We start from the raw sequence: 17,305 nt of genomic DNA on the forward strand, positions 1-17,305 counted from the left end.
TTACCGCCTTCTGGGCATCCTCATAGGTTAATACCACCGAACCATATTCATAATAGATTGGACCAATACTTGTAAATTTACTATCTTCCGTTAGATATTTATTAAGGAAATCTTCATATTTCCTTTGAGATTTTCCCGGATCTAAATTGCCGACAAACAAGGCAATATTAGGACCGTGGGGATCTTGTCGGTGTTGCAAATAGAAACGCATCAATTCCATTTGACGTATTGAATCTTTGCCCATTTGTTTCATAATATTCCATGGGCGTTCGTTCCATGATAAAATGCGTTCGGTAACACCACTATCTAATAATACTTGGGAACATCTGCAATATGAAGGATGGAGGGGTATTAGATATTGATATCATATTACTTTAGATATTTTTTTGAGGGACCCACCTGTAATCATCGATTGGATTATCTTGTAAACCAAAACGATCTAGAGCATCACGTATCAAATCCTTAATAGTGGTCGTAGAATCGACAGGAACACTAACATATGGCTCTTCCAACGAGCACTGCAATTTACCCGGATAAACGCGAACAAAACCATTGTCCTTGTCTTGAAACCGAAGAAATATAGCTGGTCGTTTACCCTCCATGTGATTTAGGCTTAATACAGGATTTGGATCTTGCAAAGCGGCATCTTCCATGCCAACGGGAGCATATAAATCGGTTAAATAAAATGCCTGAAAAAAGAGACAAGATTAGAAATTAATTATCAAAAATGTTCAAAAGATATAAAATAATCGAATTACAAAAATTATTGGTATCTTCAATGAGGAAACTTAGTTGAAGAAAATCCAACATTTTATGTATCTGTACAAAACTTACACTGGGATCACGTGATATATGAAATGCTCGCAATGCTGTTGTTAACAATTGTTCCAAGGTATATGTACGAGGTACCGTTATAACGCGATATAGCTGTCGCCTAAATGAATTGTTGCCATCAAAGACCTTGATTGCTTCTAAAAATGATAAAAAACAACATTTAATTTTAATAGTTAATATATTTTATAAAATCTCCCTTCCTCACCTATATCCTTCTCTTCACGTTCCCTTTCCTTCTTCTCTTTTTCTTTGTCCGATTTATCAGATTTATGACCCGATGCTGATTCGGGCCGATAATGTGAAGATGAACCACCACTGCTGCAGCCAGCTGCACTGCCGCCCGCCACAACAGACATTGCCTCATTTTTGTCCACCGATTCTTCATCTTTGAAGCGTGGAGCATCACCACTACTGAACTCTTCCGATATACTTCGAGCTGTTTGTTTAGAGAGGTGGGAAGATTATAAAAATATATTAATATAAATTACAATATTTTATTGAATACTTTAAAATACAAATATTTTATTATTTAAATATAAAATGTTAATGATTTTGTTTATAATAATTAATATTAAAAAATCCAATTCGATCAAGGGTTAGCATAAAAATCATTCACTTGTTAGAAATTTTTACACAACTACAGAAAGATAACATACGACCAGGTATTTTAAATTCCTAAAATTTTAATTTTCAACAATTGCAGGAATTAATATTAAAATAATTCAAAATAAGTTTCGATAACGAAAATGTCGTTTATTCATCCGGGTTGAAAATTCAATATGCCTAAAATCGATTGGGACTTTTAAATCGGGGCTATGATTTTACTGACAGCAGACAACTAACAAAAACGCAGGTTTGCAAATAATAATTTTTAATTGAGATTGCAATCCAAAGATAACTAAAAATATCCAATTAGATTGGAACTATGCCTGAACCAATAGTGGACATTTTTAGTAGGAACCAACTAAATATATTAAACTAGAGCCATGTTACGTGTCTGAAACCCTAAAATTTATGAATATTGGAGGGTAATCATATAGGTCTGGGTATCAATATAGGCCTGCGTTTTTGTAAAGGATAACAAAAACGCAGGCTTATATTTATAATTTTCGATAGGTAATGAGAGCCCAATTGAAAATGTATCTGATAATCCGAAAATACAAAATTTTAGGTATCGTTTTATGTAAATCAAAACGTGAGCCGATACAATATCAAAAATCGTATGAAAAGTATAAATAATTGTGCAAAATTTCCTAGCTCTATCTTAAATATTGCGAGCTCTATCATGATTTCGATAGACATACGGATGTGACTAAATCGACAAAATTGTTTATTGCGATCAAGAGTATTTCAAGGTGTTGCAAAGAGGACAATTACATATTTTAATAATATTGCCCATTTCAAGGTCTAAAAGTATTTTGTAGATGAGTGACCCCCAAATATATTCGATATATACTTGATCTATAAGATAACTTTAATAGGCCTTCTTTACATATCGCCAATGGGTAGAATAACCTCAAAATTCTCTCTTACATGTATATAATTAACAAAAAAATCTCAAACGGTTTCTATGGGAGACCCTTAAACTATAATAGATTATAAATTAATTCTAGGTAAACTTGGTCCTAAGATATTCGCTAGTCCTTCTACTGGTCTTCCCCAATGTATAAAACTCCATTGATTTTAGGGACAGTTATGAAAAATATTTCTATACAAAAATATTCTCATAATTTTGATATCAATAAAGACCCAGTTTGAACGATACCTAAAGGTAAAGGATGAAGAGGCTGAACAGAAATGCCTAAAATAACAAATTCTAGACGTAGAAATATTGTGAGAAGTTTTAACACTTTACCAGATCTCTTGAAAGAATTTATAAGTCAGTTTTTCTCTTTATACCCTCAGTCGTATGGCTAATAAGGGTTTATACACTTTGGTACGGTGAAAATGAGCCTCATCGAAATATTGGTGTTAGACCCTGAGCTTCTTTGGACCAGATCAGTTTCTGAAAATTTGAAGTCAGTCTGTCTGTCTGGCTGGCTGGTGCGCACGATAACTCTCTAAGGGAATAATCGATTTCAACCATCTTTGCACATCTTATTATTTCTTCCAAACTTAGTTCAAGTTCGAAGATGGGGAATATCAGTCCACCCCTTTTGGTACCTCCCCCACAAAATGGTCAAAATTGTACTAAAAAATATTTTAATAATAAAATGCAAACGAGATGGGACCCATTGGTTCACTCCTTCTAGTAACATTCGCACTTCTGGTTCTTAAATATTTCTAAAACTATGTGTTCGCTGTTCTTGAAACAAATAAAAAATATTTTTGAAACTCTGAATCTTAAAAAAAAATTACACTAAAAGGACTCGGCGGTTTTTAAAATTTAAAAATATTCCGGAAAATATACGCCTTAAAAAATATGACTCCTGAAAATCTTCGCCTTGAAAAATATTCGTATGCTAATTACAATGCCTAAAATATTATTCTGTTCTTATTAAAATTTCACGCTTTTAAACATATATTGTTTAAAAAGTATTCTAAAAAAATCTACTCTTATGAGCCTTTTAATTCTTAAAAAGACAGTCCCGAACAAAAAAAAATATCCTTTAAAATGTTGGCCTTAAAATATATTCCTTCAAATTCTGGAGTAATCTTCGAAAAAATATTCTTAAAAATCTAAACGGAAAAAATATCCTTATGGGAAAATATTGTATTCCTCTTAAAAAACTACGTGTAAGGAATTACAACCTTCAAATGTTATGCTTAACAATTCGTAAAAAATCAGACTAAACAGCCCTCGAAAAATTATTCCTGAAAGTGTAAACCTCAAAAAAACGATTTTGAAAATTTTCCCGCAATAAAATATTTCAAAAACAGTTTCCTCAACAAAATCTCCCAGAAAATATTCACCCCAATAAAATATTCTTAAAAATCTAAACCTTGAAAAAATTTTCTTATAAACTTGATATATATATTATATTCTTACTCAAAAATCTACACATTGCAAATTATATCTCTTCAAAAATATTTCCTTAAACATTTTTTTTCATAGGCTTTATAATCCTTGGGAAATTGTTCTCATTAAAATATCTACGCATTATGACTCGAGAAAAAATGTCCTCAAACAATTTTGCCTCCAAAAAATATTTCTTAAAATCCACGCTTCGATGTAATATTCTTAAAAATCTACATCATGACAAATATCCTTCAGGACTTTATAATGCTCGAAAATATTCTTCTTAAAAATATACTCCTCCAAAAATATTGAACATTTATTTTTAAGACGATACAGTCATCGAATAATATTCCTAAAAAACTAGGCCACGAAAAAATATTCCAGAAAATGTCAAATAAATATTTAAAAAATAGTCTCCCCAAAAAATCTCCCAATAAAATATAATATACGCCTTGAACAAATTTTAGTATGCACTTTATGACTTCCTTAAAAAATATTCTTAAAAATCTATTCTCACAGTCTTCAAAGTAATATTCTTAAAAATGTACATCACAACAAATATCCCTCAGGACTTTCAGAAAATAGTCTAATCTTCTTAAAATTCCACTCCTCAAAAAATATTGAAAATGTATTTTTATGAAATATAATTCCTGAAAAACTAGGTTGGAAAACTAGGCCCCGATAAAATGTTCTTAAAATTATACGCATTTTACGCCTTTACGCATCAAAACAATATTTCTAACATCTTGCCAGGAAAATTATTCCCTAAAATCTTCTCACCGATAAAAAAATCCTAAAAATCGACAACTCGACGAAAAAAGCAAATATAGCAAATATAATCCTTCAACTATACGCTTCAGACCATAAAGTCGTCGAACAAAATAAAAAATAAATTTATCCATTTTTTAGGCCCAATAGTCATGGAATCCATATTTTGAAAAATTCAAACGTGTTAGCCTAATAGTGTTTAAAAATATTATCATTTCTCTGATAGTCTTTAAAAATATTAGGTTGAGAAAAAATAAATCCAATATTTTATATGAACTATAGGACTTTATTTAACTTGCTTCGGTATGTCCGATTTGGACCAAATATGCACCGTTTTGTTGTTTAAAATAGTTTTATGGTCGATTTTTAGCTCCTGGGCGATGTTACGACTGGTAATAACTTCGATCATTTCTCCGATTTTATCGACATTTTCGACGACGAAAATAATCGATTTATTTTTCCCCAACCTAATATTTATAAAAACCCAAAGTATATTCATATAGTGAAAAAAGCTGATCCTAGGAAAATATTCTGGAAAAAATACACTATTATTGACCCGTTTGTTATTGGAAAAATAACATTAAAAATTCAAACTTATTACCCTGCTAGTCCCTGTGTAAATATAAATTTTTAAAATAGTTTTTCAAAAAATCTTTAAATCTTTGGTAGGCTGATGATCCCACCCATTTTTAAATTTAAATAGTGTTGTTAATCACATGCATTCGAAATAAGTATTATTTTGTTTGGTTTTGTTTATGTTTTAGTCTAATTACCTAAACACACATTGAAATCATGCTTTTTTCAGTTGTTGTTTTAGTTTTTTTTTTCTTGTTGGTGTTAGTGTAAACATTTAGCAAACAAAAGAATTGAAACACATTCAACACTCAATGAATTTTTGATTAGTAGTCGATTTTTAGGATATGAATTTGTTGTTATTTTTTTGGTTAGTAAGTGGGGGCGACAGACAGACAGAGAATAGAGATGGAACGATATGATTTGTGTTAAGTTTTACGAAGTGTTTGTTGAATGGATCAGAACAGAAAAAAAACTAATTATACGGTGAGTGCCAAAACATGGTTATCGACAATGAATGATTTTATTAGCTGCTGATTTTTTTTGTTTTTAAACAAAAACTAAATAAATTACAAAAATAAAAATAAAACAAAAATATTCAAACAAAACGAAAATAGTAATACAAATTTCAAAACGAAAAATTCAGGGACAAAATACAAAAAACAAATGCGGTTAATCAATGGGGAAAAACGTAATAATACATTTTTTTAATTTTTGTTTATTTACTTTACAAAAACAAAAACCAATTTTTTTAAACCAACAAAATATTACAAAATTAAAAAAAAGAAAATTATAAAAAATGTGGAAGAAGAAAATCAAATCACCTCTGCGTTTGTGATAACGTGGTTTACGCCAACCCATCGAAAATCGGCGCATACGTTTCAGCAGTTTACCGAACACATGTTCATTATCACTTAGCCGGGAACGGCTGCGGCTACTGGCACCATCACTGATATCACCGCCATCATCACTGTGAACACCACCACCATATAATCCTGAATGGTGATGGTGATAGGGTCCCAAACGGCTACCCAACAATTGGGAATACTCTTTGAGAATTTCCTCATCATCATCTTCATCAGCATCGACCAGATGATCATCACTACGATGGCGATCGTAGGTATCAAAATTATCATCATATGGCTGATAGTTACCATCCTCATCCTGTATGGTAATTTCAATATTCTGATACATGGTATCAAGGCTATAATTGCTGTGGACATTTTTTCCCTCCACTTTTCCACCACCGGCGCCCGATGAGTTATTGTTGCGTTTCGATCGTCTTCGTTGAAAAAAACGGGCATATTTCTTGTAACGACCACCAGGACTTTGGGCATGCAACTTCACACCGGGTTCCTGAAATGATTTACTCCGACCCACCGGTGACAGGGGATGGGGCGCCGTTGCCGGATGTGGTGGTATCGGTGAGGCGGATGAACAGTCACTGGAATTCGGCGAACTGAGTGCCGGATGACGATGTTGACCCCTACCGGGGGCCGGTATAGGCTTGGCTGCAGTCTTTTGTTTCGTACTCTCAAACGCACCTAAGGCAGTGTTGGCTGTGCTGCGCTTGGGCCTACTCGGTGTGCCCGGTGTAAAGCCCATCGCCGCGGACAGCTGGAGATTGTGCGCATTTCTATGTCTATTTAAACTAATACGTTTCTCTATGGAGGTATTACTATTACTACTGTTACAACTTAAATTGCTAAGCAGATTCATGCTCGAATCAATATCAATATCATCGGTATTGGTCAGTTCGCCGCCCGTGTCGGAGGTTTCATAGAAACCTTCGTGGTGCGTTGATTCGCCTTCGATATCACCATGATATTCAATATCACTGCCCGTACCGGTGCCGGGTGTCAGCTGTTGGCCACCACGGCCGCTGCTCTCATCGCTTAATACTTCGTTTGATTTCGGCTCACGTAATCGGCGTTGGCTGTTGGGATCGGCATCTGACGGGTCGTAATCATCACTGATATCACCACCACTGACATCACACACCCCACCATCTACCTCATCATCATCGGTGTTGGAGGAGAGATGTTTGCGACCACTTCTGCCTCCACCTCCTCCCCCGCCAGGATATGGTATCTTATTTACTATATTAGTATAAAATAAATGCAACGATGATGATGTCGATGGAGATTTTTCAATATTCTTTTGAGAGCGTTTATTTCGATTCCCTTTCGAGACCACTTTTTGATTAACTGCTAACAGATCTTTAATATTCTCATTTGCATTTGTTTGCTGCTGCTGCTCCTCCTCCTCTACACGTTGTGTACCATTTTCCGCACAATTTTCCGCATCTTCATCATTGATTCCCTCCACCGCAATCTGTGTCAGAGTCGAACTTTCATCGGCTATCGTGGGTATCGGCGATGGCGCATACGATGACGAGGGTGAAGAGGAAAGAAAAAAATTTTGTTTTGATTGTTCTAAACGTTGTCTTTGCAATAATAAAAGCTCTTTTAGGGTTAAAGCATTGCCGCCACTACAACTCATGGACGACGAAGTTGCCACGACATTTCCGATTACATTTTCATCTGCTGTAATCGATGAAGTAACATCAGCAGCAGCTGCTGCAGCTAATTCAGCACATTCAACATCGTCGTTATTATAACCTTCTAGGCGGATACACATTACATTTACATATTTTTTGTTTGTTTTTTATTTAGGGATGAATTAGAAGAAGTCGGGATGTTTTTTTTTTTGGAAAGCAAAATAATGTAAAGTAAATAAAAATATGTATAAAAAAAACAAAAACAAAAAATGTTTTATAAAAAAAAGAATATAAAAATATTTATAAGCATTAAAAATTAATACTATATAAAATAATGTTTAAAAGGATCGTTAAGGAGACACCATTTGAATGCAGATCCAACTTTATAAGGGGGTCAATAGAAAAAGAATAGTTCTTAATGATTATAGGGTACCAAACGTCTACCCAACATCTGAAAATAATCTTTATCATCTTTGTTGACAACGACCAGATGGTCATCACTACGATGTCGATCGAAGGTGTCATAATTGCCATAATATGGCTAATAGTTACCATCCTAATCATGTATGGTAATTTCAATATTTTCATACTTGGTATCAAGGCTATAATTGCTGTGCATATTTTATGGACCATTTTATTATAAACCCCTATTATAGTCTTAAAAATATCTCCAGGAAAACCCCCTTTAAAAACGACCTCCTGGTCTTCGATTAATAAAAATATATCCTAACATCTGGTCTTCTATAGAAAAGGCCTTGTGGTCTTTTACAAGTAATATTTTGAGCTATACTATAATAAAAAAAACTTTCAGATTTTCTATTTCTACCGGACAGTCCGGTACTTTAAAGGTATATTTTCTGTTACTCTATATCCTCTATCTTCCAGTCTTCTATGATAGTACAGGTCTTCTTTAAAATATATTATGCATTCTTCAATAAGAAGAACTGATGCCTTCTAGATAAAGATTTTCTTATTTTTGTATAAAAACACTATCCTCTGATTGGAGCTTATAGTCAATTATATGCATATTGTGTCCGGAAAAAAAGTGTAGACAATAATGGCTTATTATATAGAGGTTATGCCATAAAAAGGCAAGGACTAAAGAGGAGTTTAGTTTTTAGACAGTCTAAACTGGAGAGCAGGAGTAAAACTGTTCGTTTTTGAAATTCAGAACAGCTGATTTTATAATCTGGGAAAATATTGAATGTTGCGTATTTAAAAATATCTTCGGTCATAATATGGTGATCATATAGGGAAATTAGGTCTTCTAATGTGTCCTTTGAAGGTTCATAAAAACTCGTTAATATATTAAACTATCTTGACATTTGTATACCCTCCATCACAAGGTATATTCAAATTGTCATTCCATTGGCAACACGTCGAAATATTTCCCGCAAAGTACATATATTCTTCATCAAAATAAAATTATATATCGGTTTATGCGTGTCCGTCTGTTTGTTGAAATCACGATAGAGATCGCATAATTTAAGATAGAGCTCTGAAATTTTGCACAGACATTGCTAGTACTCGTAGGATGTAGGTCCACCAATATAATACGGTAACCCCAAATGTTCGGTATTTTGATGCTTTTGGACACGTTTCCCAACCGAACTAGCTTTAATTTGGTATTTTGGGTTCTTATGGTATAGCACATCTTTGTGCCAAAATTATTAATATTGACCTAAGTTTCAGGGTAACCCCGATATAAAGGTATTCTCCAATACTCGGTATTTTTATGATTATGAACACGTTTTCCAACCGAATTAGCTGTAATTTTGTCATTTTAGGTTGTTATGGTATAGCACATCTTTGTGCCAAAAATTATTAATACTGACCTACGTTTCAGGGTAGCCTCCTTATAACGGAAACCCCAATATTCGGTATTTTGGGGATTTTGGACACTGAACTGGCTGTAATTTAGTATTTTGGGTTCTCATTGAATAACACATATCCGTACCAAAAATGATTAATATTGGCCCAAAATTCTTCAATATACATCCATATGTCCTCTCTGAAATATATGGAACTTTGTCGATATTGTAATGGTCGCTCGGGATTTTCTACAGCTCTTTTTGAGGTGTTAAATTTAATAATATTTCGAAACACTTGTCGAGACCTTTTGAAGTGTATGTATTGTTGGTCAGAATAAAATTCTAAATAGATTTATTCATGTTCGTCTGAGTCACGATAAATATTGAAATATTTGGACATACATTGTCCGTCTAAAAGGGCGTATATGCCGCATATAACAATATGACCCTATTTCCCATTTTTTAAGGTTTTGCCTAAAGTGTCTGAAATTAGAAATTCCGGTTTTTGAGGTTAAAAATATGTTTACAGACAATTCGGTAATGAAGGTGCAGTTTTTCTTTGAACTGTCCCCCATATAATGTTTTCGGTATGTTGAAGATTTTATGCCAATTTTCATTGTATATAATAACTGCATAATTATCTGGGTATTCAATTTCCTGATATTCCAAAATAAAGGGTAAATACAAATTTTAGATAGCTTGAAGGCGCACCTCATGATGGGGGTTATGAAAAGTTCAGTACTTTATTATTTGTGTTTGTTCTCTCTGGTGATGGATATAAAAAATTCCCTGATGGCCGGAAAGATGTAGGGCGTTTGGTGCGACATTTGCATATAATCAGACGAAAAATATATGGGACACATAGCTTAACCATAACCGATTTAAATCACCCAATTATGTACGCTGTGCTAAACTTCGCGTCAATCGGTACTACGAGTGTTTGGTACGCCATTTACATGAAATCGGGCGAAAGTGAATGAATAAATCGGAACCGATAGGGTTCGTCTTTGGACAAAATAAATGAACTGTACTAAATTTTATTCAGTTCGGATCATAAATTCAACCTTTGTTTACAATACTACCTGTACATATAGAGGGGTATTGTATGTACATGCTCAAAAGTGTCTTCGAGTCTATCAAGTTTCCTTTTGCATATATCGCAGTGTGGTGAAGAATATATTTTCGAGTATAAGTAGAACGGTCCGCTTGCAAAATGGCATCAGCAGACTTTCAGAGGTGTGTAAATTCCTCTAGTAGTTGCTGAACAGTTATCTTTAAAATATCTCTATAAATGACATGCCGTTCGAAATTAACGATAAGAAGGAGATCCCGCACTGATAAGACTTATTTGCCTCTTACTAAACTCTTAGTTTCTCTTGGTTTTAGGCCTACCCTTTAGTATACCGACCGACATATCTCGATTAGCTGAGTCGACCATTATAATTTTTAAACAAACCACAGTCTTATCAGTGGTTTGGAGATTAAATTTATTCAGTAAAATTGAATATGAAATTTCTTTGTAGAACATTTCGTCCTTCTAACTCGATTTATTGTATGTCCCTTTCGCCCTTAATTTATTACACCGTAGTTCAATTATCACAAGATATAATTTTTTCATCCTCGCAATGTTCTATAAAAATGTTGCTCATAAGATTTTAGGTGGCGTCCTAAAGCAGGAGAAATCGGCATTTTAAAGTTTAATTTGTATTTTCTCAATTTTACCCGTGTCATTTCACTAAAATCCTATATGTATGTATTTCAATATATTCAGTAAAATTCTTTATTACGAAGAACTGTCGGATTCGTCCGAATTATTTTCTAAAAACATGTCTAGTTAGGCCAATAAGCCACAAAAACTAATTTCGAGGAAGAAAGAACCGGATATTCAGATAATAAAAGCGGAGATTAGAAAGCAAATAAACAAACGCGCTTAATTATCTGAATATCCGGTTCAAAAAAATGGGCCAACATATTTGTTGTGAAAAGTAGTAGCATTTGGTAGTTATGTAGGATACCCTATGGACGCACTCCTCAACGCACTGGTTTTGATCAGCCTACTGGTTATGATTGTTTTCTGTATACATTTATAGGTCCTGACCTATTTTTTTGTTAACTGCATTCAAATGGTTTACTTTCAAATAAGGGTCTCATATTTAAAAAAATGCAATAAAAATAATAAAATAATTTTTGTTTTCAAAAATATAGTCGAATAAATATAAAAATAATACAAATAAAAAATAATTAAAAAAAATGTAAAGCAAACTGAATTTCGAATATTTTGCTGCTGCATATGGATGTATGTAGGTATGTGGTGTGCTGGTAATGGATGATTTTTTAATTATTATTACTTTTTGCTGACTTGTTGTGTGGAGAACTCAATATTGTAATGGAATGAATATTTGCATGAAAGTGTACGTTTTTTATTTAAAGAAAAAAAAATTAAATAAAAATGTCGTTGTAGTTGTTGTTTTTGTTGATGGTTGCAAAATGATTGTTTTCATGGAAGTGAAAATGCAATGGAAATGAAAAAATGTGAATTTTTCAGCAATGGAATTTTATAGATGACATTTTTTGTTTTTTTTTTGGTTTTTTGAAAAAAGTATATGGGGAAAGATATACAACAACGAAAACAACAAACATAAATACACACATACTTGCGCTCACACGCACACACATACACCTAGTTACATAGAATACAAAATAAGTAGAGATAGACATGGCGCACAACAACTACTTGTCAAGCTGTCAAACTTCAATCCATTATCGATCGATTGAATCGAATGAATTGAGGAAATGTTGTTGGGGATATGTCAATTTGAGGTGTCAACGCGATGCGATGATGAATGAATTTAAATGGAATCGGGGTTTTTTTTTGCGAGGGATTTCATGAATGAAATGAAAAACAACAAAGGAATTTAAATGCAAAGTTCTATTTTTCCAATTTTTTTGCACCATATACAAAATTATTACAACATCTTTTGAGTTTACATTTATGGGCATCGTTTTTTTTTTTTTTTTTGCAGTGGCATTTTTTTTAAATTTTTAAATTGATTTGTAATGTTTTGCTGTGTACTTACGGCATGAATAGTCGCGAACTAAATTCGATTCGGATTCGGTTTTTCGAACACCCATTATTTCTTTAATTGGCACCTCGGTACGCGGTATTGAAACACAATGCGGAGGTAAATAGATCGGTTGTAAACAACCGAATGTACATTCGGTTGGCAGGTACATGCGACATCCAGCGTGTGTGACCAGACCACACCATTCGCAGCGATAGCCTGTAAAAAGAAGAAATAAATTTAGAATAAAATCCATAATAAAGATAATCACATTATTAAATCTTTTGACCTTCGAAGTTCGACAATTTATGTAGGTCAGTAATTAAGGCTATACTAAACAAGAACATCAAAATTACAGCCGATTCAATTCCGGTCATGGCAAAATATTTTTAAAAGATCTTGGAGAAGCATTGGCATTTTTAAAAGATAAGATGTGGCCATCTATCGGGATGTACCAGGAGAGGTTGCCCTATAGATCCCATCGGATTTAATGTAGGTTAAAGTTTCGATGAGATTTACAAATTTTAAAATATTGAACTTTGTGGGGAGGTACTAGAAGGAGTGGACCGACAAATCCCATCTCATATGATTAAAATATTAGGTTGAACAAAGTTTAGTTCAAATCGGAGAGTCCGTTCGCATGATATTATAAAAATTAATTTTTAGCACAATTTTACAATTTCGTGGAGGAGGCACTAGAAGGATTGGACCGATATTCCCCATCTTCGAACTAGAACTAAGTTTGGTAGAAATATTACGATGGACAAAGTTTCGATAAAATAGGATATTCCGTTCGTTTCATAAAAGATTTACAAATTTTTCAAATGTTGACCCTTTATGGGGGAGGTATTAGAACGAGTGGACCGCTCTCCCAACCGTATATAGGCATGATTAAAATAAAAAGAGGTTCAATGTTTAGTTCGCATGATTTTATACAATTAATATTCAGCAAATTTTTCACCATTTTGTGTGGGAAGTACCAGAAGTAGTGGACCAATATTCCCCATCTTCAAAATCGTGTGCACTAGCCGATCAGACAGTCAGACAGACTTCAAATTGTCTAAGATGGATTTGGTCTAAAGAAACATGGGGTCTAAAGTTAATATTTCTATGAGGTACAATTTTCGTATTAAAGTGTATATACCCTCATTAGCCATAAGGCTGAGTTTATAAAAATCTACCCTTTTAGTTTAGCTCATTAGCTGAGCTATAAAAATCAACTCTTTTAGTCAATGGGGAAGTTTTTTTTTTAAATCAACTTGAATTGTCCTAAGAAAAATTATTCTTAACAAGTGAAAAAATCTTTCAATTCCGCCGGACCGATAATTTTATGATGGACAATCAAAATACCTAGCAGCAATTTACCATGTCATTGGAGTAAATTGTTGCTACAGTAATTTTTTATCCACTGAGGGAATGAAATAACAAACTGCAGACTCAGATTAAAAATTTGGCTAGGGCCCTTAACGGACAGTTACTTTGAAAAAATATTAATTACAAAATCCACACTGAGAAAAAATATTCCTAACCGACGAGTCTGCCTTTATGCGTTAAATACGTTGTTATATAGATATATTTATTAAAATCTGTATTCTAACTGTAAATATCCGTTGAGAGAAGTCTTATGTCCATGCGGAAAATCTCAACTACTCTTGAAGGTATAGCCGATTTATTATGTCAACATCCAACGACGGCATGAGTGATTCTCAAACTTTAAACTCGATTTTTAAAAACAAAGACGTTTTTACGAATCGCGGCACTATAACTCAAAGACTAATAATCCAATCCGCTTCAAATTTTAAGACGTTATTCTGGATCTAAGTTGCTGTCGTATGAACAGTGGTAAATGTAAACGGTCAATATCTTCCTACTTTTCAGTTTGGTTTTTGGCCGAAAGTGGGTAATTTTCCAAACATTAATTTTCCTAGGTCTGCCATTTTGCTAATTTTCGAGTGAAGTCGCTCTTGTTCTTTGAAATCCCATAACATATTTTTTGTGATGATTCAGCTACCTTTTGCTTGTATAATGGAAAGATTCATTGTATGTTCCAGCGGCTACCAAATAATACGGGAGTTGAGCGAGATATTGTCAGTTTATAATTCTGCACCGCTACATCTTAGAAATCCCGCCCCGTGGCTTCTCGCCAATGAACTTAGAGCCTATTGTATAGCCGAGGTATAATCATTTTTGAAAAAATAATTAAATTAAATTGGTGTCGTCCTTGAGTCGGTATACTCGACCTATACTTTAAATACAATTTATAATGGACAAACAGATAAATAAAATAGCTATATATATTCTGTTATTTCTGAAATTATCGCTACACTAAAATTTAATCGGTATGCTTAAATGTGAGTTTAGGAACAAATTTTCGAAATTTAAGGTAGCACAATTCTATAAAAGCCTAACAATATAGTTTTGAATTTTCCAAAACTTTGATATTCAAAACTAACTTTATCAAATTCTAATTCAATTGTTTTGTAAATATTTAAACTTACCTGTTAGACATTCGGATGACCAACAGGTCTTTTTGCAGTAAACACATTTTGAATTTGATGGTAGATTGCCTTCTCGCCAATGATGCTATGAAGAAAAGATTCATTTCATTATTAGCATTCTTTAAAAATATCCAAAAATAAAATCAAAACTTACTTGATGCTTTACATTTAATAGCTCCTTGCCGGGTACATAGGTGGCATTTTCTGTACAATCGGGTACAGCGAAATCTTGGCACTCGAGATGTGCATAATATTCACAAACTATTCAATAAATAGAAAATAAATATTTAATAAAAGTACAAACACAATTATAACATTATGTCATATTTGTTTACCTATACAATGTACAGAAGGTGTATCATCCATACGTTTGCGACATACTGTGCAGAATTTCTTTTTATGTTGTGTGGGTTCCGACCAACAATGAGCCACGGGATTCTATAAAAGCATAATTTTTTATTTAATATAATTATGTATGTATATAAATATTTGAAATAGGTACACAATTGACTGTCACTTACCTTAATAATACAGGGTGCAATGCCAGAGCAAGGAGTCACAACATTTGTGACACATCGTTCATGTATTATAAAGTTACACACTGCAATGAAATAAAGGGAAAATATTAATTAGTAACAATTCATATAAATGAAATAGATAACAATTGAAACATATTTTTTTTAAAAATCGATAATTTAATATTATATATTTCACATGAAATTGAGGGGACCCCTCCCATTCTCGATTTTAAATTTTCAAAATTTTCATTGGGCTGGTAGATGAATACCAATGCATGTTAAGGTTTGTAACTTTACACATATATAATTGAATATTTAAAAGAGAAGAAAAATAATTTTCAAAATTTGGTTGTTGTTGTTTTTATAGTAATCCGGAATCCGGAAATTCCAAGTGTGTTTGAAAGAGTACATGTCTGGCTCTAGTATGAACTAGGAATATTGACTTCGGTCAAAAATTAACAAAATGGCTGAACTTTGATTTTTTTAATTTCGCCTATTTTTGACCACAAACTAAGTTAAAAAATAAGGAAGATCTTCACCGATTCACTTTATCCTAGTTCATACAATACGATACACTCCCAGAGAAACGTGTCAAAATTTGGAATCGCTTGGATTATTTGTTTAGCTTTTGAAGAACGTGAATTTTGTATGTTAATTTTTTATTTAATTTGTCAGTTATTCACATGAAAGCCTTTACAAAAATCAAAGCTTAGTGTTTAGATCCTTAGAAACAGTTTTTTAATCCATCTATTGGACCTTGTAGTTCATAGGCAATTATTTTTTAAAAATCCACACTCAGTGGTCGGCAAGTCCTTGAGAAATAATCTTTAAAAATCAAACAGTCAGACCCTGCTGTCCTGTAAAAAATCATATTATTTGTGCTGTAGTCCTATGGAAACATATTCTCTAAAAAATCACGGTTATTGACCGGATAAATCTTGAAAAAAATCTTAACAAATCTACGCATTTTTGAAAACATATTTCAGAATAAAAAGCCCATGATTTTTCAATGCGGGACATTAAAAAGTTTTTAAAAATACAATCTTCTTGAAGTGCTAATCCTTAAAAAATATTTTTTTTAAATACACTCTTATTGATCTGCTAGTACTTGAAAAATATTATTTAAAAATGTCAAAACTGTAAAAAAATCTACGCCTAATGATTTGTTGGTCCTAGCAAATCCACGCCTAATGGTTTGTTGGTCCTAGAAAATCCTCGCCAAATGGTTTGTTGGTCCTTCTTGGTCCTATCAAATCCACGCCTAATGGTTTGTTGGTCCAAGAAAATCCACGCCTAATGGTTTGTTGGCCCTAGAAAATCCACGCCTAATGGTTTGTTGGTCCTAGAAAATCCTCGCCAAATGGTTTGTTGGTCCTTCTTGGTCCTATCAAATCCACGCCTAATGGTTTGTTGGTCCAAGAAAATCCACGCCTAATGGTTTGTTGGCCCTAGAAAATCCACGCCTAATGTTTTGTTGGTCCTTCTTGGTGCTAGAAAATCCTCGCCCAATAATCTATTGAAAAAATGTGTTTAGAAAATCCAAGCCTAATGATCTGTTGGTGCTTGGGAAAACAATTTTAGAAAATCCACGCCTAATGATCTGTTGGTCCTTGGAAAAATATTTGTAGAAAATATACGCCTAATGATCTGTTGGTCCTTGGAAAGATATTTTTAGAAAAGCCACACCTAATGATCTAAAAATCCACGCCTAATGATCTAAAAATCCACGCCTAATGATCTGTTTGTCCTTGGAAAAATATTTTTAGAAAATCCACGCCTAAT

At 33.2% G+C, this 17,305-nt stretch overlaps 1 protein-coding gene across 1 annotated transcript in view; it reads right to left on the bottom strand.

Moving 5' to 3' along the window:
- Positions 1-15,616, bottom strand: part of LOC133327171 (uncharacterized) — a gene marked incomplete at its 5' end in the record, with an annotated part of 35,087 nt that extends 19,471 nt beyond the window's left edge. The window contains 11 exons of the mRNA XM_061535737.1: positions 5-326; positions 400-689; positions 835-971; positions 1,040-1,270; positions 5,959-7,758; positions 8,079-8,134; positions 12,519-12,726; positions 15,006-15,090; positions 15,160-15,266; positions 15,341-15,443; positions 15,527-15,616. Coding sequence (XP_061391721.1) covers positions 5-326; positions 400-689; positions 835-971; positions 1,040-1,270; positions 5,959-7,758; positions 8,079-8,134; positions 12,519-12,726; positions 15,006-15,090; positions 15,160-15,266; positions 15,341-15,443; positions 15,527-15,616 — 3,429 coding nt within the window. The remainder of the gene's footprint in view (positions 1-4; positions 327-399; positions 690-834; positions 972-1,039; positions 1,271-5,958; positions 7,759-8,078; positions 8,135-12,518; positions 12,727-15,005; positions 15,091-15,159; positions 15,267-15,340; positions 15,444-15,526) is intronic.
- Between the last annotated feature and the right edge of the window lie 1,689 nt (positions 15,617-17,305).

The sequence above is a fragment of the Musca vetustissima genome, unplaced genomic scaffold, assembly GCF_032173495.1.
Source record: "Musca vetustissima isolate MV318-11 ecotype Yass unplaced genomic scaffold, APGP_CSIRO_Mvet_v1 utg57102, whole genome shotgun sequence".
In the NCBI taxonomy this organism is placed as follows: Eukaryota; Metazoa; Arthropoda; class Insecta; order Diptera; family Muscidae; genus Musca; species Musca vetustissima.